The 25,271-nt window shown below is 54.4% G+C and overlaps 1 protein-coding gene across 2 annotated transcripts; it reads left to right on the top strand.

Annotated features, from left to right (window-relative positions):
• Positions 1-275: 275 nt before the first annotated feature.
• On the top strand, positions 276-25,212 carry MELTF (melanotransferrin). Of its 2 annotated transcripts, none has more exons than XM_042903174.1 (16): positions 276-447; positions 2,288-2,442; positions 3,786-3,885; positions 4,661-4,843; positions 7,312-7,468; positions 8,689-8,756; positions 11,406-11,593; positions 12,347-12,527; positions 13,276-13,427; positions 15,609-15,705; positions 16,881-17,075; positions 18,285-18,441; positions 18,530-18,597; positions 20,667-20,854; positions 22,475-22,673; positions 23,146-25,212. In XM_042903174.1, the coding sequence occupies exons 1-16, from the start codon at positions 399-401 to the stop codon at positions 23,226-23,228; spliced, it is 2,220 nt and encodes a 739-aa protein (XP_042759108.1). In that variant the 5' UTR covers positions 276-398; the 3' UTR covers positions 23,229-25,212. The 2 variants fall into 2 exon arrangements, with proteins under 2 accessions (XP_042759108.1, XP_042759107.1); XM_042903173.1 differs by having other exon boundaries at positions 3,783-3,885.
• Positions 25,213-25,271: the final 59 nt, after the last annotated feature.

Genomic DNA, 25,271 nt, shown 5'->3' with positions numbered 1-25,271 from the left:
GTGGACACAACTCTAGAACAGCGTGTTAGCTGGGAGAATCAGGTCCCAGACAACAGAAACATGACTCTCAGGGACAAGTAAGCGTGTGTGCTCAGAAGTTAGGAGCACCTAGGAGTCGGCCGGTTAGACTGGGTCCCCCACGCCCCCTGAGGTTCCGGCAGGGGGCGCCAGAGAGAGGGCCAAGGCCAGCCCGGTTAGCCCAGGTGTCCAGTCTGGGGCGGGAGGGTGCGCCCTAGGGGCGTGGACACCGCCGAGAAACACCCTGGCCGCATTTAAGTAGCTGCAGGCCAGTGCCAGGGAGGAAGGAGGCGAAAAGTTCCAGCAACTGCTGACCTACTCGGACCCAGAGTTAGACGCACCGACACCCAGCCCGGCCCCAGCTAGCTCTAGACCGCGCCATGCGGGGCCCGAGCGTCGCTCTGTGGATCCTCCTCGCTCTGCGCACAGGTGAGGCCCGACGGCCCGGTCTCGGGAGCAGGAGCAGGAGCGGAAGTAGGAGCTGGGGCGGGGGTCCTGCAGTTCTCCAGCCCCGGACCAGGGTCCCACGCAGCTAGGAAGTGTGCTCTGAGTCCTTATCTCCCGGGAAAGAGGGGAGGCGTAGAAAGGCGCCAAGTGCAGCTGAAGACGCCGGGGGTTGGGGGGTGGGTACTAACACTGACCCCGGCCGACTGGGACGTCCGGAGGGCTTCTTGGGGGAAACGGCATTCAGCTGGGCCTTGGAAAAGCGGGCCTGCTGACCTGCCCAGGAGAGGGGCGGCCAGAGGCGTGGAGGGGAGCGTCTTGGAGGGTCGGGGGGACAGCTGGGAGGGTGAACGCTCTTGGTAGGCGTGGAAGCCCGAAGAGGGTTTGGGGGCCGGAGCGACTCTGCCTCTCCCGAGCCCGGGAGGGAAGCGGGAGGAGATTCTAAGGGACCGGTGGTGACACGTGAGATACGACCCGAGCTGGGAGCATGTGTGCCCAGAAGCTACGAGCACCCTAGGGCGCCCTGCGAGGTGCAGCGAGGAGGAGGGGGCGCTGCCGGGTCTCCTCGCGTCTGCACCGCCCTCTCCCAAGGAAGTCAGGGCCCAGGGCAGTGAGGCGTGAGTCTGGGCATCGGGGAGCTGCTGGCAGGGACGGGCGGACACAGGATGGGTTCACCCTGTGACCTCACCAATACAAAATCTGGACCCGCTACCAGGGTCCCAACTCTACGGTTGTCGGGACTACCAAGGTGCAGCCCTGGGGCTCTGGAGAGGGGGGACGCAGTTTCACATTCCAGGATGCCGCTAGGAGCTGGGTTGCAAAAGGAAGGCTGTGGAGGACCCTGCAGTCTTGACCCTTGGAGTGGGGATGGGAAGGACAGGCTGCCAGGAGAGAATGACCTGGTTCCTGGGGGTGGGGAACTGGATCCAAAGCTGGACAGGGTGAGTGGTGGAGGAACTCAGGTCTTCCAAGGCATCGACTGCAAGGACATCTGGCCCCACTTCTGCTGGGGCCCCCAGGCTGGATGGTTTCTGGGACCCTGACCCAGTCAGACCTCGGGACCCAGGAGGCTCCCCACCAGGAGGAGGGGTCTAAGCAAAAGTCCACGGAAGAGCTATGTGTCCTGGCTCTCTACATAGGTTTACTTACAGCGTAGAAGGTGGCTTTTCTCATCTGCACTCTCCAATGACAGAGCAAGCTCAGAGAGGGGAAAACAAGTTGCCTGAAGTCACTAGCTCCTTCTCCAGGAGCGGAAATGTGAACTCCACCTGCTGGTTCCTCAGCTTCCCCTTGGCAGAGGCCTGGCACTGTGACCCTGAGGGTGGGTTTGCAATGGATGTAATCACAGATGCTCCGAGAGGATGCAAGTCTCCTCAGGGGCAGCCGTAACCACTTCCCAGTCTCAATTCCCGGCTCCTGAGGAGGGCGCAGGGATCCTGAATGAGAGAACCTGGTCCATCACCCTCTTGTTGGAGGACACAGAGGCCCCAAGACTAAGCAGGAACTTGCCCAGTCACGGAGCCAGCCGCGACTCCCCAGCCAGTGCTCTTTCCAGCCACCAGGCTAAGCAGGTTCGGGGGTAGCCCAGCACTACCCCCGGAGACATTCCCTGGCCTCTGTAAAGTGCCAGGCTCTCAGCTGCCCCAAGTGCAGGAATATGCGTGCAGTCTGTGACACTTTTTGCCTCGGTCCCTCCCCGGGGGAGGGCAGGGCCGCAGTAGAGCACGGGCTACACAGGCTCGTGGGGTTACACACAGCTGCTGGAGCCAGCCTGCTTGGGCTCGGGATGCCAGGGGAGCTGGACCTCACTGTCCCCTGCCCCCAGCGCTCGGCGGCATGGAGGTGCGGTGGTGCACCACCTCAGACCCAGAGCAACAGAAATGCAGCGACATGAGCAAAGCCTTCCAGGAAGCCGGTATCCGGCCATCCCTCCTGTGTGTCCAGGGCACCTCAGCCGACCACTGCATCCAGCTCATCACGGTGAGTCCTGCCCCCTCACTCCACTACCACACCCTGCCAGACGGGAGGGCTCTGACTCACGAGGGAGTACACAACAGCGTCATTCACAGAGAAAGGTGCCGATTTCCTCCCTGCCAGCGGGCATTAGGATCTCCTGAGTTTCCCAGGCAACAAGGGCCGGCTTGTTTCCTGCCAGGGCCCAGGCCAGCCACTGGGAGGCCACAGAGAGGGCCCCTGCTCGGTGGGCGCCAGTAGGGAAAGATATCTAAGAGGCAGAGTTTTCCTTCCACAAGGCCCCTGCTAGAGTAGGGACACTACCCACCCCCACCAAGGCGCGCCCAGACAGCAGCCCCCTCGGTGGCCCATGGTAGTTAGGCCGTCATGAAGCTTTCCCGAATGGGGCTTGTGCACTTTCTCAGGAAGGAGGAATGAAGGCCAGCAGTCCTAGGTGGGTGAATGGGGGTGGGAAAGAAGTGCTGAGGGGCGGATCTGCTCAGCTGGCACTGACACTCAGAGGCAGGACTTCAGTGGAAGGACAGTGCCTGGAGGGAAGCTTTCTGGACAGGCACAAGGGAACCTGGGATTTCATTTCAGCTCAGCCCTTGATTTCTCCCCAAAGCTAATCCAATCATATAGTACCACATGGGCCGGGGGCTTCGGTCAGGCTCCACTGGGAGGAAAGCGATTATACTGAACTACAGTTTTATCATGGACCCCATGACACTGATAGGTATACTGCCATTTGTGTTTTGAAATAAAAAAGGGAAAAAATGAAGCGGGAATTTGTGGGATTCAGTCTGCATCTTAGAAAATCTGAGGTTAACAGTGGAGGCGGAGGTCTGAGAGGCAGGAAAATGAGGGAGGCTCACTTTCCACTACATACCATTTTGTACTATCTGATTTTTTTAAGTTCATCTATTTATTTTGACAGAGGGAGAGAGAAAGAGAGTGAGAGCACACAAGCAGGGGAGGGGCAGAGAGAAGGAGAGACAGAACCCCAAGAAGGCTCCGCACCATCAGCGCAGAGCCCAGTGCGGGGCTTAAACACGCAAACCATGAGATTATGACCCGAGCAGAGATCAAGAGTCAGACGCTTAACCCACTGAGCCACCCAGGCGCCCTGAAAATTAATATTTTTTAAATACATAATTAGAAAAGGCAAACCCTTGGCCTAGGAGAGCTGTCACCTAGGACCTGGTAAAGCGTGAGCCCGCTATACCCTGGTGGCTGCAAGGCTGAGCCAGGACAGGGTTCCTGGGCCAGACAAAGAGGACGAGTGTAGACCTCCATGGCTTTTCAAGGGGCCCTAGGCAGTCGAATGGGCCAGGGTGCCTGGGCTGGGCTGACCCACATGTTCCCAGCAGGCCCAGAAGGCTGATGCCATCACCCTGGATGGAGGAGCCATTTATGAAGCCGGGAAGGAGCATGGCCTGAAGCCCGTGGTGGGCGAAGTATATGATCAAGGTCAGAGGGCTGAGTGGGAAGAGGGGCGGGCCAAAGGACAGAGGATGTCACTCTGCAGTGGGTTTGGCCCTCGAGCTGGTCAGTAGCCCTGTCCCCAGAACAGTCCTGGTGTCCAGGCCAGACCAACCCACAGAGACTCCCCTAAGTCTCTCTTGCCACCCCCCTTAGAGCGGGGGCACCACAGACATAGAGGGCCAGTTTAAGTCTGTTCTTCCCTGTGGGGAGCCCAGCCTGCCTGGAACTTGCACCCACAAGCCCTTACCGAGGGGCTGCCCCACGTCTGCTATAGTGTTAGGCACAACTGACTGGGTGAAGGAGTCTTCATAATGCCCAGCGCCCGAGCACTTCAGTGACCCTGTGTCAGAAACAGCACAAAGTGGGGATAGGGGCTGGCCAGAGGTATTGCCTAGGACCTGCAGAGCTCAGCCGACCAAGATCAAATCCCAGTCCCGCCCCTTCCTATGGTCCTCTGTGGCCTTGAACAACCTTCCTTCCTTGACCGCAAAATGGGGAGAGTAACCCCTGTCCTGTCACACAAATGAAACGAGTCAGCCTTGACTCATGGTGTGCACTTGACACATGGTAAGGGCTTGGAGATGTGAAAGCCTCTGCCCCAGTCCCTGCACCTTGCATCAGATCTGTGTCTAACTCAGGATACGTGGTGCGCGCACACACACACACACACCCATCTCTCACAGCCTTCCCAGGCAGGGTTCCAGCCTCTCTGGTGGCTTCTTCCCTGCCACCCTCGCTCCTCTCCTGTCTCTCCTTCTAGAGGTTGGTACCTCCTATTACGCCGTAGCTGTGGTCAAGAGGAGCTCCAATGTGACCATCAACACCCTGAAAGGCATGAAGTCCTGTCACACGGGCATCAACAGGACGGTGGGCTGGAACGTGCCTGTGGGCTACCTGGTGGAAAGTGGCCGCCTCTCCGTGATGGGCTGCGACCTGCTCAAAGGTAAGGGCTTTGGGCCAGGCAGGCTTCTCCTGCAGGAGCGCTGCGTCTCCCCACTGGCCGCTGCGCTGCCTTCCCCTCACAGGTGACCGCCCTCAGGCTCACCTTCGTCCGCAGCTTCCTTTAACTAAGGAGCAGCCCCATCGCACCTCCTCCAGGGCCTTCCGGACACCTACTTGGTGCTGGCCCTCTCTTTAGTGCTGGCCAGCCTGCTGTTGCTACCGTTTAAGTTCTGGTTGATTGGCCCTCCAGGGCACTTGACTCTGGCTCACTCATCACGGTACCCTAGGACACCCCTGAGCACAAGGTCCCACCCGTGTTTGGGAGGCAGTGATGCTCAGGGAGCAGCTCTCACCTGGTAGACCTGTGTAGGTTCCTACTTCCAGAGACGTGTCCTCGGCATTACACACGAGGAACTACTTTTTCGGGGCCCAGACAATCTGCTGGCTTATACCCAGAAAGTTCACAAGTGGGTGAGCGCAGTCGATTCATTTCTAGTAAGAATAGGGCTGTCCTGCAAACAGAATGTCTCCCATGGAAGGGAGGTGAGAGTGATCTGAGAGGGGTTGTTGAGAATAAAACATGCCAAGGGAGTGAGCTGAAGCGCTGAGTGCCTGACTGAGAGCACTCAGGTAGAAGTTGTGCTTCTCCTGCTTGGGGTTTCTTTTCCTGGCCACCAGTCTCTCCACGGCAGGCATAGTACAGTGAAGTGGCCCCTGACACATGACAACCACATTCTTAAACTGCCCTCCTGGGATCACAGCACCCCCAGTAGAGTTTATCCATGAGTGTGCTACCTCCTGGTTTGTTCCACGGGTGACCAGTCCCTGTCAGTGGGGGCAGGTGGGAGAGCATAATCGTCTTTTTTTTTTTTTAATGTTTATTTCTGAGAGAGAGAGAGAGAGAGAGAGAGAGAGCATGATCAGGGGAGGGGCAGAGAGAGAGAGAGAGAGGAAGACACAGAATCTGAAGCAGACTCCAGGCTCTGAGCTGTCAGCACAGAGCCCGACACGGAGCTCGAACTCTCATGAACCGCGAGATCATGACTTGAGCCGAAGTCAGACACTCAACCAGTGGTTGAGCATAATGGTCTTTTAAAGCCCAGACTTTGGGTGGCGCAGTCGGTTAAGCGTCCGACTTCAGCCAGGTCACGATCTCGCGGTCCGTGAGTTCGAGCCCCGTGTCGGGCTCTGGGCTGATGGCTCGGAGCCTGGAGCCTGTTTCCGATTCTGTGTCTCCCTCTCTCTCTGCCCCTCCCCCGTTCATGCTCTGTCTCTCTCTGTCCCAAAAATAAATAAAAAATAAAATAAATAAAAAAAATAAATAAATAAATAAATAAAGCCCAGACTTTGCTGTCAGATAGATGTACATTTAAACCCTGGCTCAGCATAGTCTCCCTCATTGAACATCAGTTTCCTCATCTGTAACACAGGAAAATTAGCACTACAAGCCTGTGATGTTGGAAGAGCTGAGATAATTCACACAACGACTTTGCACAGGACGCAGCACAGGGTATATCCTCACTGCACAGAGCTGTTGCTACATGAGCTCAACTCCTATACCTCTCGGGGGCACCTTGCTATCGTATACGCATACACATGCACACACAGACACGCACACGTGCACACGCGCATGGGCTACACCCACATATGCACAAACCCGTACACACACATGCACGCATACACATGCATTCACTGCCCCCGTACAACCCAACCACTGTGTAAACCAGCACAACCTGCAAGAGCTTGGAAGCCCTGTCCCCTCGGATGGTGGCCAGATATGGGTGGCCTGTCTTTCAGTTGGCACATTTATTAAATTTCTGTTCCTCTGGGAGGAGGCAAAAAGCAGACCAGGAAAGGGAGCCCACCCTGGAAGAGTGTGGTCTAGCTGGGTGATGAGCCAGCCTCCTGCTCACCCTATGTGGCACTAAGGTGACCTTAGCACAGGATAAATATTTGCCGAAAGGGTGGACACTGGGCCTCAGTGCTGGTGGCGGCCCCAAAACCATGCCAATCCTGACCACTTCACCGTTTCCCTGCCCCTTCCTGTGTTTTCGAAAGCGTTGTCTATGAAATTAATTGTAGTCATTACGTAATAACTTCTTTCTTTCCCCACTTTCATTGATGACACGTAACTGATTTGAAGTGAAACCCACAGTGAGGACAGTAGTTATTTGACAGTTGTCCTTTGCGGGCAAGTGGAGATAAATGTTTTATCCCCCAGAACTGTTTTTAAAATAGCGAAATTCACTCCCAACACTCCTTGCTGCTTTTGTGGCCCCAGTTTGGGAGTCACTGACCCAGTCCAGCTCCCCAGTTTTGCTCGGACAGAAGCTTGGAGGGTCCAGCGAGTCCCTGAGGAGCCCAGCCCACCCTAACTGCAGCCTGAGGAGAGTGAGCCCTCCCTGGGGCACTGGCCCAGGGGTCTGACCCCGTGTGGCTGACTGACCTCCCTCTGCCTCCTTCCCACAGCTGTCAGCGACTATTTTGGGGGCAGCTGCGTCCCCGGGGCGGGAGAGACCAGCTACTCGGAGTCCCTCTGTCGCCTGTGCAGGGGCAACACTGCTGGGGAGGGGGTGTGTGACAAGAGCTCCCTGGAGAGATACTACGACTACAGCGGAGCCTTCAGGTGAGAGGAGAGGGCAAGGGTGGGGGGCGCTGAGTCAGGGATGAGGCCTTGAGGCCACAGAGCGGGTGGTAAATAGCTGCACTGAGAGGTCCCAAGGGTGGGGCAGTGTTGGCTGCATCTCTTCAAAGCACCCTTTATATAGTTCATGTGCCTGGTTAGTTTAAAAACATCAACCTGGAATATGCCGGACTGGATTTGCTCACAAAATCAACATGTTTGGTGTATTTAGAGAGATGAGGGCTTAGAGAGTAGAAAACGACAAAAACAGCCTTTTGCCACTTTTGTGTCGCCATTCTGGTGTCTCAGACTCACAGGGAGGGTGATAGGAGTGGGAAAGTGTGGCGGGAACCCTGGAAGTCCTGACAGTCGGAACTGGCCTCAGCTCCGCACCCGATTAGGGCTGGTACTTTGGATGCGCTCTCCTTGGAGCCCAAAGAGAGTCTCCAACAGCATGTGGCATAGCTGCGTCTGTCCACAGCTGAGGAAACATGCTCAGCAGGGCCGGCAGTGGAAGCCTCCTGAACCCCTCTAACTGCCTCGGCCTCAGTGTTTCCACCAGGAAGCAGGGAGCCTGCTGGTGCCCCACGCCCCAGGGTGGGATCTGGGGAAATGCAATTTGGGGCACAGAGAGAAAAACAGTCCTCAGTCCTCCAAGCCAGAGCTTTTGGCCCGCCCCGCTCTCCTGGTATTCCCCCAGCCCGGACCCTGCTTCTCTGCTGGCTGTGGGGACCCAGGCAGCCCTTTGCCCAGTAGGGCCTGGCCTGCCTCCCTCACTGGGCAGTGACGTATAAAGGATACATAAAAGTCCTGGTCCCTTCCACTCAGGGGTTTTTGGTGTGGCATGAGAAGGTCTTACCTAATCCCCTGCCTCAGGGCAGAGTCATCTTCAAAACACCCTGAGCATTGAAGCTGTTGATAACAGCAGCTGCCCTATGAGTACCTGCTCCACTCAGGCTCCGAGCTGGGCTGTACAGTGTCTATGCTGATTGTAAAGGATCTCTCCCTATGGAGAGCTACTTTCTTATCCCCACTTTAGAGGTGATAGAGGCTAGGAGGGCTCCACAACTTGGCAAAGCCACACAGGAAACAAACCAGGGAGCTAGATCCTGGGACTTCCTGACCGTGAAACCTGTGCCCACCATCACCAACCCCTACGGTCCAGAACAGACCTCCAGAAGGCAGATGAGCTCCACCCAGGCTCACTGGTTTCTCCTCTGCAGGTGCCTGGCGGACGGGGCAGGGGATGTGGCCTTTGTGAAGCACAGCACAGTGCTGGCGAACACTGATGGTGAGTAGGGAGGGCCGGCGTCCAGGAGCAGGGTCTCAGGCCCTGTAACTCTCCCTAAAAGGAAGAGATGAGTCTCATGAGTATAGTTCAAACTGCTCTGTGGGGCAAGAGGCTGCCCTGCTCTGATTTGTGTCTGGCATTGGCTCCCACTTTCAGACTGGATTCTGACTGCAGAACATTTGCAAATCTCTGCATTAGCCCTCATCTACCATTCCTTCTCCCATTATCTGAAGAAGCCATCCCTTATCCCTGAACAAGGTCATATTAAGTTGGGTTAGTGTTATGTGTTGATCCATTATATCATTGTCATTTAAAAAAATTTTTTTTTGCAATCGTTGAGCTATAGAAAATTTCTAAGAGTCAGTCATAGAACTTCCATTTATTTTTACCCAGATTCCGGCTTTTACCATTTGCCACATTGGATTCATCATTCTTTCTATACTTGTGTATGTTCTTTCTGAATCATTTGAGAGTATGTTTGCCTGCCTCAGGCCCTTTAATACTTCAGTGTGTATCCCTAAAAACAAGGAGATGTGGACCTAGCCACAGTAACAGTCATCAAATTCGGGAAACATAACATTGACACAATACTATTATCTAATCTACAGCCCATATCCCAGATTCACTAGTTTTCCCAATTCTGTTCTTTGTAGCCATTTTTTTCAGGCCGCAGACCTAATGTGTGATCACATGTGGTATTTGGTTGTCAGATCTCTTTCGTTTCCTTTAACTTCAAGGAATTTCTCAATCTTTGTTTTTGTGGCAGTGACATGTTTGAAGAGTCAGGCCAGTTATTTTCTAGAATGTCCTCTAATTTAGATTTCTGTCGGTATTTTTATTTCTTTAATTTGAGGTGTAATTTACATGCAGCAAACACTCTCTTTTTGAAGTATGGTTTGGCAAACTTTGCCAAAAACACAGTTGTATAACCACCAATACAATCAAGAGAGTGATTGTGACAGACCTCTCACCCCAAAAGTTTCTTGATGCCCCCTTCTGGCATCCACCAATCATTTCTGTCTCTATAGTTTTACCTACTCAACAATGTCTGATCACTGTCTTTTTTTTATCACAATCTTTTTTTTAATCATAACCTTTGCCTTTAAAAGCAGAAGGTCCATCATGTGGTCTGACATTCAAGAAGGCAAACAATAAGAACCAGATTTTAGAAAGGGGAAAAAAATGATTTGAAAAAGGAGGAAGCACATAGGATTATCTCCAGAGCAAGATGATCCTATGAAAATGGACAGCTGGGACTTGGGCCTTAAGATCAAGCAAAAAAAAAAAAAAAAAAAAAAAAAAAAAAAAAAAAAATTGGAAGGTGGAGAAAGAATAGGGCTGTATTGGGTTAAAATTGGCACTTTTAGTATTGTGGTGGTAATCTAAGGAAGTCTAAGTAATTTTTTAAAGACTATCTTCATGCAAAAGATTGGTAAGAACAAAAAAGGAAATTGACATAAATGTCTGAAGCAACGGTGGCTCTAATGGTCCCTAGCCAATGAAAAACAGTGGCAGATCGAAATACCAAAGTGGTACGTTTGTCTCACCGGAAGGCCAGATATGCCCCCAGAGCTCTATACAAAGGCTTTGCAGCAGATTAAAAATAGAGAAGAGCTGGGGAGGGAGGCGAGAATGGCACAGAGTAATTGTTGAGAGTGCTATAAATGATCATGCAGTCATTAAAAATGACCTTTATGGAGTTTTCCAAACTATTGCTCTCGGTTTTGGGGTTTGGTTTTGAAATAGCTTTGGAGGGAACAGAGTTTTCATGATCCCACAAATGATTTTTCCCCCTCCTATTTCCTAGCAGAGGCTTATCCTCCTCATTTTAAAATTGAAAAGTCATAAACATATTGTTATGTAATGCCATCTGTTGAGTTACAATCTTAAAATTATTCTTCTTAATATTCTTAATCTGGTGTCAATATTCACTCTTTCAAATAAATCTGGTTTTCTATCATAAATGAGTTTTACGGAAATTTTCCAATAGTGTGGGAAAATGCTTTAAAATGACAAATGGAAAAAAGAAAAGTAGGGTGCAAAATTGCCTATCAAGTATGTCCTTAGCCATGTTAGAAATGGTTAGAAAATAGAACAAAGGACTTGGAGGAAACATCCTTAGACATTAATGGATGAATATTGGATGAATATATGGGCAAAGCTTTGGAGAGTTACCCTTTTCTCTCTGGGCCACGGTTCTGGGTAGATTCTGTCTGGCTGTGTTCCCACCATGGTCCTCTCCCCTGCTCTCTGCTCAGAGCCAAGTTTAGAGCCAAGCAGTGAACTCCTGCTTCATTTCTCTCTCCCCTTCTGAGCTCCCCTTTTTCTCTTATTCTTTTTATCATTAATGAATCATCCTGTTTGTATGTGCTGCATTACTGTCAGAGACCTCAAATCCGTGTTTTTAATAGAAACTGGGGAAAGTCTATAGAAAATGTAATACACCTGGTCTTGTGGAGTGTGGCCGCCAAGCTCCTCTTCATTCTGAGTTCTGGGTCCCACCTCCCAGAAGAGTTTCTGTTCACCATGAGTCTGCGGCTCTTTACACCCTAGCCTCTCCTCAGCTCCCTCTCCTGGGCCTTCCTGAGGCCTTTCCCAAACCCCTCCCAGGACAGAAGTTGCCTCACCACAGGCTTCCTATCTTCCCAGGGAAAACTCTTCCCTCCTGGGGCCAGGCACTGCTGTCGCAAGACTTCCAGCTGCTATGTCTGGATGGCAGCCGTGCTGATGTCACCGAGTGGAGGCGATGCCACCTGGCTCGGGTGCCTGCTCACGCGGTGATGGTCCGGCCTGACACAGACGGGGGCCTCGTGTTCCAGCTGCTCAATGAAGGCCAGGTGAGTTCAGGGCACCCCCCTACCCTGCTTCGACACAGCTTCCCAGATGGTACTGAACCTTCTGGTCTCTCGCCAGGGTAGGAGCTCACTCCAGTGAGAGCCATCATGGGGCTGGGCCAGCCAGACCAAGAGGGGCAAGCCTCAGGGACCCCCACCCCTGCCCGGGGCGAGACCACAGCCGAGGAGGTCTCTGTAGTGTCCAACCTTGGTGTGAAGGAGGGACCGACTATGTGAGCTGGCAGCCAGAAGGGCAGACCAGAGAGGGGAGACCCAGGACTCAGGAAGCGAGGAGGCCTGGGCTCAGGCACCCCTCAGAGAAAGCTGCTCACATTTGTGGCTCTTAAGACCAAAACCAGAATATATGAGCAAATAAAATGGCAAAGCCAATGAAGGTCGAAGTACCCCATTAATTAAATGTGCTGAATAATGTTTTGCTGAGACCACTGTTTACAAGAACAGCACATTTCTGACTGTGGGGCACCCAGCTTTAGCTAGTTTTGTCCCATCACTTGTCCTTAGTCCCATCCACACCTGGGCCATAAGTCCTGTGTTCAGTCAGCTGAGTGTGACAAGGCAGAGTGCACTGGGGGAGCACAGAGGAAGGAAGGAGGCAGTGCCTCACCTGGTCCCCAGAGTGGGCACCTGGCCAGAGGGCGTGGGAATAAGGAGCTGGTGGCATATCTGGGAGGGATGTGCCCCCCCCCCCTGCTGGCATCACCTCACCAACCCCCACTCTCATCCCTTGACACACAGCGTCTATTCAGCCATGAGGGCAGCAGATTCCAGATGTTCAGCTCTGAGGCCTATGGCCAGAAGGACCTGCTCTTCAAAGATGCCACCTCTGAGCTGGTGCCCATCGCCACACAGAGCTATGAGGCCTGGCTGGGCCGCGAGTACTTGCAAGCCATGAAGGGTCTCCTCTGTGACCCCAACCGTAAGTCCACCGGTCTCTTGCCCCACTGGCTCTAGCCCAGCCGGACCACAGGCATGGCAATGCTTTCTGGAGAGGCAGCTGGGAGAGGACACTCACCCCAGGAGCTGTGCCCCTTGGCCTCCATGAGAACCATTTGCTTCCACCTCCCTGCCTCTGGAGGTTTGGGGAGGAAGCTTCTCCAGAGTTGCATGGCCTGCTATACCCTGGATGCCCCATCCACTCCAAGGGGTGAGATCCAGGCCATCAGGGTCTGTCTTGGGAAGGGTCTCCTTGCCCCTCCCCACAGAAGTCATCAAGTCCCATCATTCTCTCTCCACAATGCCTCTCTCTTCCTCCTCCCCACCCCATAGCCAAGGCCCTGGTTCAGCCATTGTCTGTTGGCTGGACTATTGCAGTAGTCTACAAATGGGCTTCCTGCTTCCTGCCCCCTACAGCCAGGGAAATGGTATGCCACTCACTTAGACACATGGCAGCCATGATCTGCCTCAAGCCTCCTCACAGTCCCATGAAAGAGGCACACAGTTACCCCCTTTCTGTAAGAGGAAACAGGATCAGATGTTTAAATAACTTACTTCTTACAGCTAATGAGGGAGAGGACCAGACTCTCCCTTGGGTCTGGCTCCAAGCTCTTCGTACTGAGGTACTGGCCCCCATGGCCCCTGCCCCACAGGCCATCATGCTCAGGGCCAGCCCCTGAAGCAGGTGTGTGCGGTGGTGACCACAAGCTCACACACACTCACACACACAGGGCTGCCCCGCTACCTACGCTGGTGTGTGCTGTCCGCTCCAGAGATCCAAAAGTGTGGAGACATGGCTGTGGCCTTCAGCCGGCAGAAGCTCAAGCCGGAGATCCAGTGTGTGTCGGCCGATTCTCCCCAGCACTGCATGGAATGGATCCAGGTAGGGGCCGCGCCCAGAGGGGCAGGCGGTGGCGGTGCCTGGGATGGTCCTTACCAGTCCTCCCCCAGTGCCCTGGTCTGAAGGAAACAGGGTAGGCTGGGGAGGAGAACACCTCCTGTGACAGAGGAAAGGTAGGAGGAAGGCCTGGCAGGGACCAGCCATCCCACCCCAGGGGACAGGTTGGGGGGAGGGTGGTATTTCCTTTCAGGGAACCCAGGAATCCCTCCTCACTGAGTGGGTGGTCTGGGAGCAGAAGGAGCCCAAGACTGGCCCAGCCAGGCACTGGTTGACCTGTGGCCTTCTATAGAGAGAGATGAAACAAATGGTACTGACCCTTACTAAGTACAGTGAAGTACTGATGTCTTCTGTGATGGTCTATCCCAGCCTTTTTTTCTAAGCTTGTCATGGTTCATTGCACTGATTTGGCATCTGCTGATATGCTGCAGCCAAAAGCACTGGCCCTGTGGAGGCCCACGCAGCTCTGTCCTGCTTTGCTTCTCTGCCTGGAGATGGAGGCCAGGACCGGGAGGTAGCCTTAGGACCCTGCAACCAAGGATGCTACTGTGGCCACAGGTGGCCCACCAGCCCTTGGAGTCCTGGGCTCCTCCCTCCTCTTTTTTAAGAGCAAGTAGGTAGAGCCTATGGTCAGGAGCCCTTATCAGGGCAGTCCCCAAATGCAGGCCGGACCACAGCGCCTCCGGAGTGTCCACACTGCCCCAGCCAGGCAACCACATTGACTTAAAGGCCAAGAAGAGAAGCATGGACAGGAATAACAGGAGGTCAGGATCGTGATAGATAGCAGTCACACGAGCATGCGAGTCCCGGGTGCCGCACGCTGTGCTGAGATTTCACGCGGGCTGCTTCACTTAATCCTCACAGCACCGCTATGGGGTGGGTATGATCACTGTCAAGTGCGGGAACTGGGGCCGGGAGAGGCTGAGGAAGCAACTTGCCCAAAGTCACCCAGCTCATGGTGGGGGAGCCCCTCTCCCCAGGGGCCCACAGGAGGCCGGCCCCAGCATGACCGCAGGTAACGCCGAGGAAGGGTGGGCCTCAGTGGAATGGAGGAAGGGGAGACTGGAGGTAGAGGGCCGTCCATTTCCTAAGGCTGGGCAGGCTGTCCTGTGGGGGGCGGCTGGGGCCACGGGCTGCAGAGCAGGGACAGATGTAGGAGAGAGGTTTCAGCTCCCTATAGGCAGGAGCCTTCTCTCTGTCTGAACTCAGACAGGGCCCAGGGGCTGCCCAGTGCCCTACAGGGAGAGTAGCAGACTTGGAGGTTCCTCAGAACCCCAGCAAAAGGCTCAGAGATACTTGGTTCTGAGGCTCTCAGGGATGGTGTCCAGTGTAGCTCTGATACCCATCTGCTTCCAGGCCACGGTGACTCTGGGAAGGGGTGCCAGCTGGAACGGACCCTGGGCTGTAGGTAGGAGGTCTGGGTGAGGGAGGAGAGGGCCCCCAGAGACACACCCTCCAGGCCCAAATACCAGTGCCACTGCCTGTTATTCCGCCATCATGCCTCTGGGCCTGAACAGTGCAAGGTACCTTCCTGGGGTGCAGATGTCCCCTCTCTCCCCTGGCCCCATTCCTTCTCTTTGGGGTTCGTCACACTACTATGCCTTGATTATTGGCTAATCCCTTTTCAGTGTCCGAGGGGTCACCTGCGCAGAGGCTTCAGAATTCACAAGATTGGGTGGAGAGTGGGAGACCTGGAGCGCGTCAGGAGGGTCGAGAAAAGAGGGCCCTGGGCTCCTCCTGCTGCCTCCTGAGGCTGAGCTTTTTAGCCATGAGACTGCTGTCTTTGAGCCTGGCTCTTTCATACATTCGCATACACATTCGACAGATACACATTGCATTTGTGCTGGATGCTAGCCCTGGGCCTGGCAGTCCCTGGGGAGACCCCACCCCAAGCACAAGGGCAGTGATAGCCAAAGTTCTGCTCAAAACAGGGCCTGGCAACAGATGTGTCAGTAAACATTTATTCAAAGAACAAAGCAGACGCCCATGGATGGGAGTGCTGGTTTCATGCCTCTGGTCCTCCAAGCACCCCTTTTGCCCACACATCTCACTAGGGTGGGGTAGGATAGGGTTCCTCAGGGAAGAGAGCGAGAGGCCAAAGTCCCCAGCACCTCTGTCAAATCCCGACACCTTCTCTGCCCGGTCACCCGTTCTGTCCCATTTCAGGCTGGGAAAATTGATGCTGTGACCCTGAAAGGCGAGGACATCTACATGGCGGGAAAGGAATATGGCCTGATTCCAGCAGTTGGGGAGCGCTATGCCCGTGAGTGTGGTTGCTGGGTCCCCTGGCCTCTGCTAAAAGCAGCTGATATTTTCATATATATATAACCCACCTCAGCCCTTTTCAAAAGCTCCCCCTCAGTGTCCCTTTCCCAGGGCTGGTTGCTGTCAGTCACAGGCAAACCCCAGATCTCGGGTTTCCCATCTAGTCATTAAAAGCCTGGCAGGTGCGGGCAGACCTTCTATAAAAGGTCAGAAACCCTTTAGGCTTTACAGGCCATATACAGACTCTGCATATTCCTTTTTTTTTTTTTTTTTTACAACCTTTTAAAAATATTAAAACCGTTTTTTAAAACATTTTTTAATGTCTATTCATATTAGAGAGAGAGAGAGACAAAAAGACAGAGCATGAGCAGGGGAGGGGCAGAGAGAGAGGGAGACACAGAATCTGAAGCAGACTCCAGGCTCTGAGCTATCAGCACAGAGCCCGACACAGGGTCCAAACTCATGAACTGTGAGATCATGACCTGAGCAGAAATCAGAAGCTCAACCGACTGAGCCACCCAGGCACCCCTAAAAACTGTTTTTATGCTTGTAAGCCAGGCCATACAAAAGCAGGCTGAGTATTTGCTGACTCCTCGATGAGAGAGCCTCCTCTGCCCTTCCAGCCTGACCATGTGGCTCATAGAAGGTGGCCCTGGGGACTGTCCTTCCTGTCAGCTCATGCACACCTTCCCAGTGGCCCAGGCTGGGGCCTTGGTGCTCTGTCCCCTTAAGTGGTGACCTCAGGTCATTTCACTTGGACGTGAAAAATCTTTGGGCCTAGGAAAAATGTTTCTGCAGTCCTCAGCTGTGCCTCCACCTTTCTCCCAAGAGGTGAGAAAAATACCACCTGAGTGTAAGGGAAGGAAAATCTCTTTGGGTAAGGAATGTTGGGGAATGGGTTGAGGGACACAGAACTCTGAAAAGTGGAGCCAAGGGCTGCTTCCCAGCCTTGGAGGGGGACAAGCAGGGGTCCCACTGCTGGATGTGCACTCCTGAACCCATGCAGACAGGGCCTGGACCATGCAGAGAGAGGCACTTGGGGCAGGACCATGGCTCTGGGGCAGGAGCCGCCTGAGGGAACGGGTTGAGGGCAGGAGGGGATTTGCGTTGGCTCATGGCTGGCTGAGGCCGGAAAGCACCAATGGGGTCCTCACTGGTGTCCCCTCCCCACAGCGGAGGACAGCAGCAACTCCTACTTCGTGGTGGCTGTGGTGAGGCGGAACAGCTCCTACGCCTTCACCCTGGATGAGCTCCGGGGCAAGCGCTCCTGCCACTCAGGGTTCCACAGCCCCGCGGGCTGGGACATCCCCGTGGGCGTCCTGGTGCAGAGGGGCTTCATCCGGCCCAAGGACTGCGATGTCCTCACAGGTACCACCTTCTGCAGGGACGTAGACATGCAAACTCTGTTTTGGGGTCTACTGGGTCGGTTGCCGGGTCTGAAGGTCAGGGAGCCCACCCCCCGCAGGATCCCACAGAGCAGCCCAGAGAGATTTCCTCTTCCTCCTTGATGTGCCCCTTTCTCTTGGGAAGGTTGGGATTATCCTTCTGTTTTCTTTTTTCTTTTTAGTTTTTTTACATTTATTTATTTTTGAGAGACAGAGAGAGACAGCATGAGCAGGGGAGGGGCAGACAGAGAGGGAGACGCAGAATCAGAAGCAGGCTCCAGGCTCCGAGCCGTCAGCACAGAGCCCGATGCGGGGCTCGAACCCACGAACTGTGAGATCATGACCTGAGCCGAAGTCGGACGCTTAACCGACTGAGCCACCCAGGCGCCCCAAGGTTGGGAATATTCTTGCCTACGCTTGGAGCCGTTGTTGGGTGGAGGGTACCACACTGCCCCGTCCCGCTTACCCAGAGTGGAACTAGCTCCAGTGGGCATGAGGAGCAGGGGGTATGCATGAGCTCTGAGCCTGGCGGTATCACCATCCAATCATGGGTCTGTCCCCATATCCCAGCAGCGAGGCATCTGGGGGACCTCGCTGGAAAGTGGCCAGGCTTCTGTACAAGTGCTGAAGAAGTCACATTTACCAAGCAGCCACCTTATGCCATACACAGGGCCCTCCCCACCTGTTAAATCACATACATCCATGGTGAAAGGAAGGCAGTAGGAAGCTGGCAAGATCCTGGGCTGACTGCACCTCTGTCCCGTCTGGCACCTCAGAAAAAAACCACATTTTTTTTTCTAACCATCTCCACAAGCACACAGAGAGTGTTAGGGTTGGCTGCTCCCACTCCCACACAGCTGGGCACTTGCCCTGACTGGAAGAGAATAGCTTATGAGGTAGTGAGTTCACCATCCCTGAGGGAGTCCAAGAGAAGACTGGGTGACTACCAACCAGAGGCTGTCCATGGGATTCCTGTATCTGGACAACTTCTGTACTCCCCTCATCCCTGTGATTCTCACAGGAGACATGCTCATCTGAGCCAGGTGGGCAGTGCAGCAGACGGGTGGCCTTGAGCTGTTGGGCCAAGCAGAGTGGGCAGACTTGTAGGGGAGTGGCCCTCTCATCTGCCCCTGAGCCCCCACTGCCCTTTCCCCTGCTGGCCCCTTGACACAGCCCTCCCCCTCTGCTCCAGCCGTGAGCGAGTTCTTCGGTGCCAGCTGCGTGCCCGTGAACAACCCCAAGAACTACCCATCCTCGCTATGTGCGCTCTGTGTGGGGGACGAGCAGGGCCGAAACAAGTGTGTGGGCAACAGCCAGGAGAGGTACTATGGCTATAGCGGCGCCTTCAGGTAAGCAGTGGCCTGGTGGGCGGGCCAGGGGCCAGCACAGATGCTGGGTCCCTCCTGCCAACACCTGCCTTGGCCTCTTGTGTGGCAGGTGCTTGGCTGAGAACGCGGGGGATGTCGCCTTCGTCAAGCACACGACTGTCTTTGACAACACAAATGGTACGTGAGGGGGGCTGGGGCCAGAGCGGGACCAGATTCTTGGGGGGTTGTTCCCCATCTCCAACATGATGCAGGCACTGGGTATTGCCAGGATTGGGGTAGAGCAGCAGCTGGGAAAGACTGAGTCTAGAAGGCTCTGCCCCTTGGGGATCCCAGGGGCTCCAAGGGCCTCTCAGGAAGAATAGACCTCAGGGCACATGTCCAGTTGGGCAGGACACATGACAGTTTTTACCGGTCTAGAATCCAAGTCTCCATTCCACCAAAATGGTAGAAACTCAACCTCAGTCCATTTGGAGAGACCCCTTCTTGGGCATTTATATTGTGTCTAGGTATGGTGGGGGGCGGGAGTGGGCAGGTGCAGGGGGACAGGGGCCTCTCTCCACAGGGTCGTCAGTTCACATCAGCATCTGGTCTTTGGTCCGGAGAAGGTCAGTGTCCCGTGCAGGGAAATCACCTCGCATCTCCTAAGCCATACAAGGCAATGCACAAACCCATTCACATCACATGGGTGGCTTTTTCTCTGGAGTCACCTTCCTGGGCTCTGACTGGGAAAAAGGGCCCAGAAACTCTATGCCCCCAAACCCATGCCTGGGTCCTATTGAGGGGCAGGGGACTTTGGCGTGCCTCTCTTCCCTCCCTGCTCCTGTTCCATTTTGAAGGCTGGAGGCTGTTTCCCCCCCAACACCTACTGTTTGTTCTTTCTCTATACCCTGCCTGCACCCAGGCTTTGAAACCCCAAGTGCTGGGGGCTCAGTCTTCTCTCAGAAACTCGTCCCCAAAACTCAGTGCAGAAAGGTGCAATGTGGCCCGAAGGGGAGGAGGAGATTGGTGAAGAAGAAGCAAGACCTGCAAGAGAAGAACATCAGTTAGGATTTCAAAAATCAGATGCCACCCTGCCTAAGAAGTATTACCAAAGCTGGGAGGGCTTCAGGCCCCATTGCCACAACCCCTCGCCCCTGCAAAGCTCCTACCCTGAAGAACACTTGGGATCATCCCCCCAGGAGGAGGGAGATTTGTGCTCCTGCAGGAGCCAGTGAGCCTGGCCTGGCCCCAGCCCCAGGCCCTCTGTGGTCTCAGGATAAGGGGAGGGGAGGGGCCGGTCCTGGGGGGACCCTTTCAAGAGTCACCTGCATCGAGGCACCCACCTCCCAGGGGCACTCATTCTCCTTTATTTTTATCTCTACTTGTGGGCCCACCTGGAGTTTCTTCTGGAAGAGGGTGGGTACTAAGTGAATAATACATGAAGACACAAAAATAGTATGATTCCCGAGGGCAGCGTTTCTCAGGAAGCCCTTGGGCCAACAACCCCCTGCTTCAGAAACACTGGGTTGCTGGTTTAAAATACCGATCCCTGGGCCCCACCCTAGACCTAACTTTGAAACTGCCTCTTCCAGATCAACACATGATGTTATACCTTTTCTGGTTTGAGAACTTCAGCCATTAGGGCAAGAGGTCCACCACCACCTTCAGGAGCCCACCCCACCTCAGGCCCAAGACCTGTAACACACAGGTGGGGCTCTTGGCCTAGGAGTGATTAAGAGTCTCCATTTTGTCATTTCATATGCAATAGGAGTGGTCATACTCACTTTGTGTTACTGCCATGAGGAGAGAGCAGTGCTTGTGAAATACCTGTCACATTATAGGTTCTCCCTATTCTCTACCAGTGGTAGCTCCTACCAATGTTATTTTTTTTAATGTTTTTATTTATGTTTGGAAAGAGAGAGAGAGCACAAGTGGGGCAGAGGCAGAGAGAGGGGGACAGAGGATCTAAAGTGGGCTCTGTGCCGATAACAGCAAGCCCGATATGGGGCTCGCACATGCAAACTGCGAGATCATGACCTGAGCCGAAGTTGGACGCTCAGCCGACTGAGCCACCCAGGCACCCCGGCTCCTACCAATGTTATTAGCTCAACCAGGTTCTCCAGTCCTGGTAGGAGAGGAGATAAGTTGGAGAATGGAGAGGGTTGAGAAGCTGGCTACATATGGCCACCTCTCCCCAGTCAAGGATTTGTGAATCCAGAAGGAAAGCAGCCTCTCTCTTCCTCTCTCCCAATGCTCCATCCTCTCAGGCCACAATTCTGAGCCCTGGGCTGCTGAGCTAAGGTCAGAGGACTATGAGCTGCTGTGTCCCAATGGGGCCCGGGCCGAGGTGTCCCAGTTCGCGGCCTGCAATCTGGCACAGATACCATCCCATGCTGTCATGGTCCGGCGGGACACCAACATCTTCACCGTGTATGGACTGCTGGACAAGGCCCAGGTGAGCCAGGGCAGGGGCTACATCACTGGGGGGTGGGCAACCAAGTGAGCCAGGGCCCCGGGTGCTTCAGTCTACCTGGAGCAGACCTCAGGAGGAACTGAGGAAGCCTGGAGAAAGTTCTGACATGCTCACTTAGTCAAACCATTCCTCCAACTATCCTTTCTGTGTCTTGCATTATTAATGTTTCCTTCTCAGCCAGATCGTTCTCACCCACATATAAACCTGCTGCTGTTTCTACCATCTTGAAAAAACAAATAAGCCCCCTCTTGGTTTCACAGCCATTGTAGCCATAATCCCACCCTCCTAGAGCAAAACTCCTTCAAAGAGTCATCTCTACTCAAGTCAACAGTTCCTCTCTGGTCTCTCTCTCTTTTTTTTTTTCCCCAGTGTTTATTTATTTTTGACAGAGAGAGACAGAGTGTGAGTAGGGAAGGGGCAGAGAGAGAGGGGGACACAGAATCCGAAGCAGACTCCAGGCTCTGAGCTGTCAGCACAGAGCCTGACATGGGACTCAAACGCACGAACCATGAGATCATGACCTGGGCTGAAGTTGGACACTCAACCAACTGAGCCACCCAGGCGCCCCCTCTCTGGTCTCTCTTAAGAATGGAGACCATTCTAGACAGGCCCCCACAGGGCCGTGAACCTGCCCTGAGCTAGATCAAAGTGAGCCATGGTGCTAAGTCCAGTGGCTGTTTCTCAGCCCACATCTCCCTGACCCTTTAGCCACATTGGCCACAGCTCCCACCTGCTGGAAGTGCTTTGCCCCTTGGCTTCCAGGTGCACACCTGCCTGGCTCTCCTCCCAGGCTCTATAGCAGTTCCTCCTCATTTCCCTGGCTTGTAATGACTGGACTGCCCCAGGGCTCTATCCTAAGCCCTCTTCTCCACCTCCACCCCTGTTGACATCGCCTCATCCCACGTCAGCAGCCATCTGTGTACTGACAGCTCCCAAATTTATGTCTTCAGCCCTGCTTTCATCCCACCCTTCCATCTTTAACAGCTGCCTACCTGACATTTCGACTAGCATTTCTAACAAGCTTCTCAGCCTGAACAAGCCAGCAGCTGGACTGCCTGCTTCCCTCAGGCTTCCCCCCTGCTGCGAATGGCCACTCCAGACCTCACATTTCCTCAGGAGTCTTCTTCAACTCCTGTCTTTCTCTCACGGTCTACATCCAGTCCATCTGCAAATCCCATTGGCTCAACTTTCAATATACATCTGGAATGAACACAGACTGACAACAGGGCCTTTGGTTCCCACCCACTCCACCCCCTCCCCCACCTCCCCATCTCCCCCCTTCTCTCCTGTGTCCCCTTCTCCCCGCGGAAGCGATGTGGGGAAGAACCCTGTGTCAGTGCACATTTTCCCGGGGAGAAGGCTGGCCTTTCATCAGATCCTCCATTATCCGTGAGTCCCCCGAAAGATTGATGGCCACTTTGACCCTGCTTACTGTGGAAGCTATCATCATATCAGTACTCCAGCTTGCTAGGTTGGCAGGCCTGTGATTTCACATCAGTCTTGGTGCCCTGAAATCCCTTGCTCTTTGGGTCACCATATGTAAAGCCTGAGTGACCACTGGGGAGGCCAGATGAAAAGCACATCTACCTGTGGTGCTTCCAGGACCTGTTTGGAGATGACCACAATAAGAATGGGTTCAAAATGTTCGACTCCTCCAACTATCATGGCCAAGACCTGCTTTTCAAGGATGCCACGATCCGGGCGGTGCCTGTGGGGGAGAAAACCACGTACCGAGACTGGCTGGGCCCTGACTACGTGGCGGCTCTAGAAGGGATGCTGTCTCAGCGGTGCTCGGGCGCAGGTAGGTTCACACCTCACGGGAAGAGCAGGTGTCCCGCCACATTCCCCGTCATCCCTCCCAGCCTTTCACCCCATATCCTGAGTGAACTGAGGGCCTTTCCGGGTGGTTACAGACGATCAAGGTGGGGTGTGGGGGCAGCGGGGAGTGTGGTCTGAACAGGAAGACTGCAGACAGAGCAGAGACACTGGCTGTGTAACCCAGACAGACCTAGATAAAGAATATAAATGCTGCCAGTAATGGTCCAGAGAGGATTGAAGCAACCACATAAATATACATGAAGTATAATTTTGGAAGGAATGAATATGTAAAGAAACCGGGGGAAAGAAGAACTGTACCAGGGCAGAAAGAGGGAGCCTGGCCGAGTCGAGTGCACACAAGTGCGCTCGGTCAAGTCCTGTGCTGGTGTGCCCACTGCCCGATAATGCGGCTCTAGGTGTTCTGAGGCCTTAACTGCCTGTGTTCGATCCCTCAGCGGCCCTGGTCCCCAGCCTGTCCCAGTTGCTGCTGCTGCTCCTGCCACTCCTCACAGCTGGCCTTCTCCATACCGCCCTCTGAAGCAGCTCCAGGCAAGCCTAGCCCTCCCTCGGAATGGAAACCTACTCAGAAATCTCCATAAATAGGCTGTTCTCTATGGTGAAGCGGGTTAGCACTGCTCAGAGAGACAGGAAGTGTGAGAAACCACGGAGCTCCTCAGAGCTGCGATTCTGACACCAAAGAGGAGGTTCTGTGATTGCTGCAAACCGGAATAAAGATGAATGTTAAAGGAAACCCCCCCCCCCCCCACCTCGAGTTGAGTTGGATGCGAGCAGTGCTCCTGCGTGAACCCAGCCTCTGCCTCCCAGGCACCACCTGTCCCTCTGCCACCTGAGGCGGGCGAGCTGGCCGGCCTCCCAGTCACGCCCCACCCACGGCTGGCAGGCCGCCTCCCTGCAGATCTGTAGGCTCCCACCACCGGAGGAGCCTCACCAGGCTCAGGATTGGAAAAGGCCAGTTACCAAGGAAACAGGCTGAGCCCCCGGCCTCCCACACGGCCCTCTCCGGCCCTCTCCGCTGGAGCCTGCCCTGCTGAGCTGCCCAGGGGACCCGTCCTCTGCCGGTTCCCTCTTCCCCTCTGAGGAATGGATGCACACTTGGCACCTCCTGTTAGCCCCTCTCCATCTGGGCTCTAGACTCCCTCTTCCGGCCTCCCTCCTTAGGAAACCGTGTCTGTCTAGGGAGGCATCCACCAGATGAGGCTACAGTCGGGCCTGCCAGGGAGGTGAAGCTGCTGGACACAAACAGCCCTTTGTCCTTGTCTTCTGTGGCTTGGTGTGGCCCAGACCACCCGACATACCTGATTGTGCTGGGCCAGAACAGACCACAGGGGTGAACCCTCAAGGGGGTCCTCAGACAAAGGAAATGCTCCTCAGTAAGCATCCCCCCAACTGAGTTTCCATCTCAGATTATCCTCTTGTCCCACCCCCGTGCGACGCCCTCCCCTCCTCAGATGCCCCTGCACATCTAGCAGTGGCAGTTGCCTCCCGATGGAAGGACTCAGTCTCAAGGACCTGCCCAGAGAGCTCCAGGCCTGGAGCAGGAGGTAACCTGGGCCTCCGAGGCAGCACAAGCTGTCTGAAGAGGCAGGAATGGGGAGATGCCCTTCTCTTTGTCACAGGAGCCGTGGGCCGGGTTAGGCACCAGTGGGGAGCTCCAGCTCCTCTGTGTCAGCAGGAGGTCTCCTCACCCAGGCCTGTACCAGCTGGACGAGGCCACTCAATCCAGAGGAAGGGTCCCACCTTCCCCTCCCCTGTGAGTCAGAGGAAAGTGCCTGGAGAGGGTCTTCTCTACTCCATTTTTGCCACAGTTGTTTGAGGAGCCAGAAAAGTTTCCAGAACTGCCAGCTCTTCCTCTGAATTTTCTTCCCTGAGAAAAGGAAAAAAAAAAAAGAAGAAGAAGAAGAAGAAACAGGAGCAAGCCACCCTCTCAGCAGACTGGGAGCCGCGTGGGTCTTGAGCTATTTGCGTCTCGATCTGCGGGGGCCTCGGGGACGCCGATGACAGGCTGGTTCCTGGTGCTTCGCCCCCATCAGGGGGCGTTGGGATGGATACCTTCCATCTCTCAGCAATGAAGGAGGCCCCTGGCAGCATCCTGGCCACAGTCGCACCGTCCCGAGGAGTCCTAGTCACCATGCTGGGGAAACTCTACCCCACTGCGAGGGGCCAGAAGGAGCAGCCTCCGCTACCAAGCTTTGTACCCTCTTCACCGCGAGGAGTGAATGATTCTCTGACCTGACGATTGTTTGATTTTTTTTTTTTTTTTAAGGGAGATTCGTCCAGTGAGAGTGTATTTGTGTTTGGCTACCCTGGGCTAGTGTGCTGCCCAGGGTGTGACACCAGTAACCATGAGCCACTGAGTATGACATGTGTGAGTGCTGTGTGAGGTTGGATTTTCAGGTGACAGCAGGGGGCTACCACTGTGTTAGTGCTAATAAAAGATGTTGGTTTGTTTTTTTAAAATAAAGCCGAACAGCCCTGCACCTGCTGAGGCTTGGAATCTGATAGAAACTTTCTGCCGCTGATTGATTTGACTTCTTAGCTGGTCAGAGGCCTACCTGCCCCA

The sequence above is a fragment of the Panthera leo genome, chromosome C2 (assembly GCF_018350215.1).
Source record: "Panthera leo isolate Ple1 chromosome C2, P.leo_Ple1_pat1.1, whole genome shotgun sequence".
NCBI lineage: Eukaryota > Metazoa > Chordata > Mammalia > Carnivora > Felidae > Panthera > Panthera leo.
The sequence above is the reverse complement of the archived record's forward strand: the minus strand, read 5'-3'. Positions and strand labels throughout refer to the sequence as shown.

Excerpts from the sequence above, each read along its gene's own strand:
- MELTF (XM_042903173.1), top strand. The coding sequence starts at position 399 with ATGCGGGGCCCGAGCGTCGCTCTGTGGATCCTCCTCGCTCTGCGCACA. Across the intron at positions 12,528-13,275 it reads TCTCCTCTGTGACCCCAACC|GGCTGCCCCGCTACCTACGC; the intron begins GTAAGTCCACCG and ends TCACACACACAG. Across the intron at positions 18,442-18,529 it reads GGCTATAGCGGCGCCTTCAG|GTGCTTGGCTGAGAACGCGG; the intron begins GTAAGCAGTGGC and ends CTTGTGTGGCAG.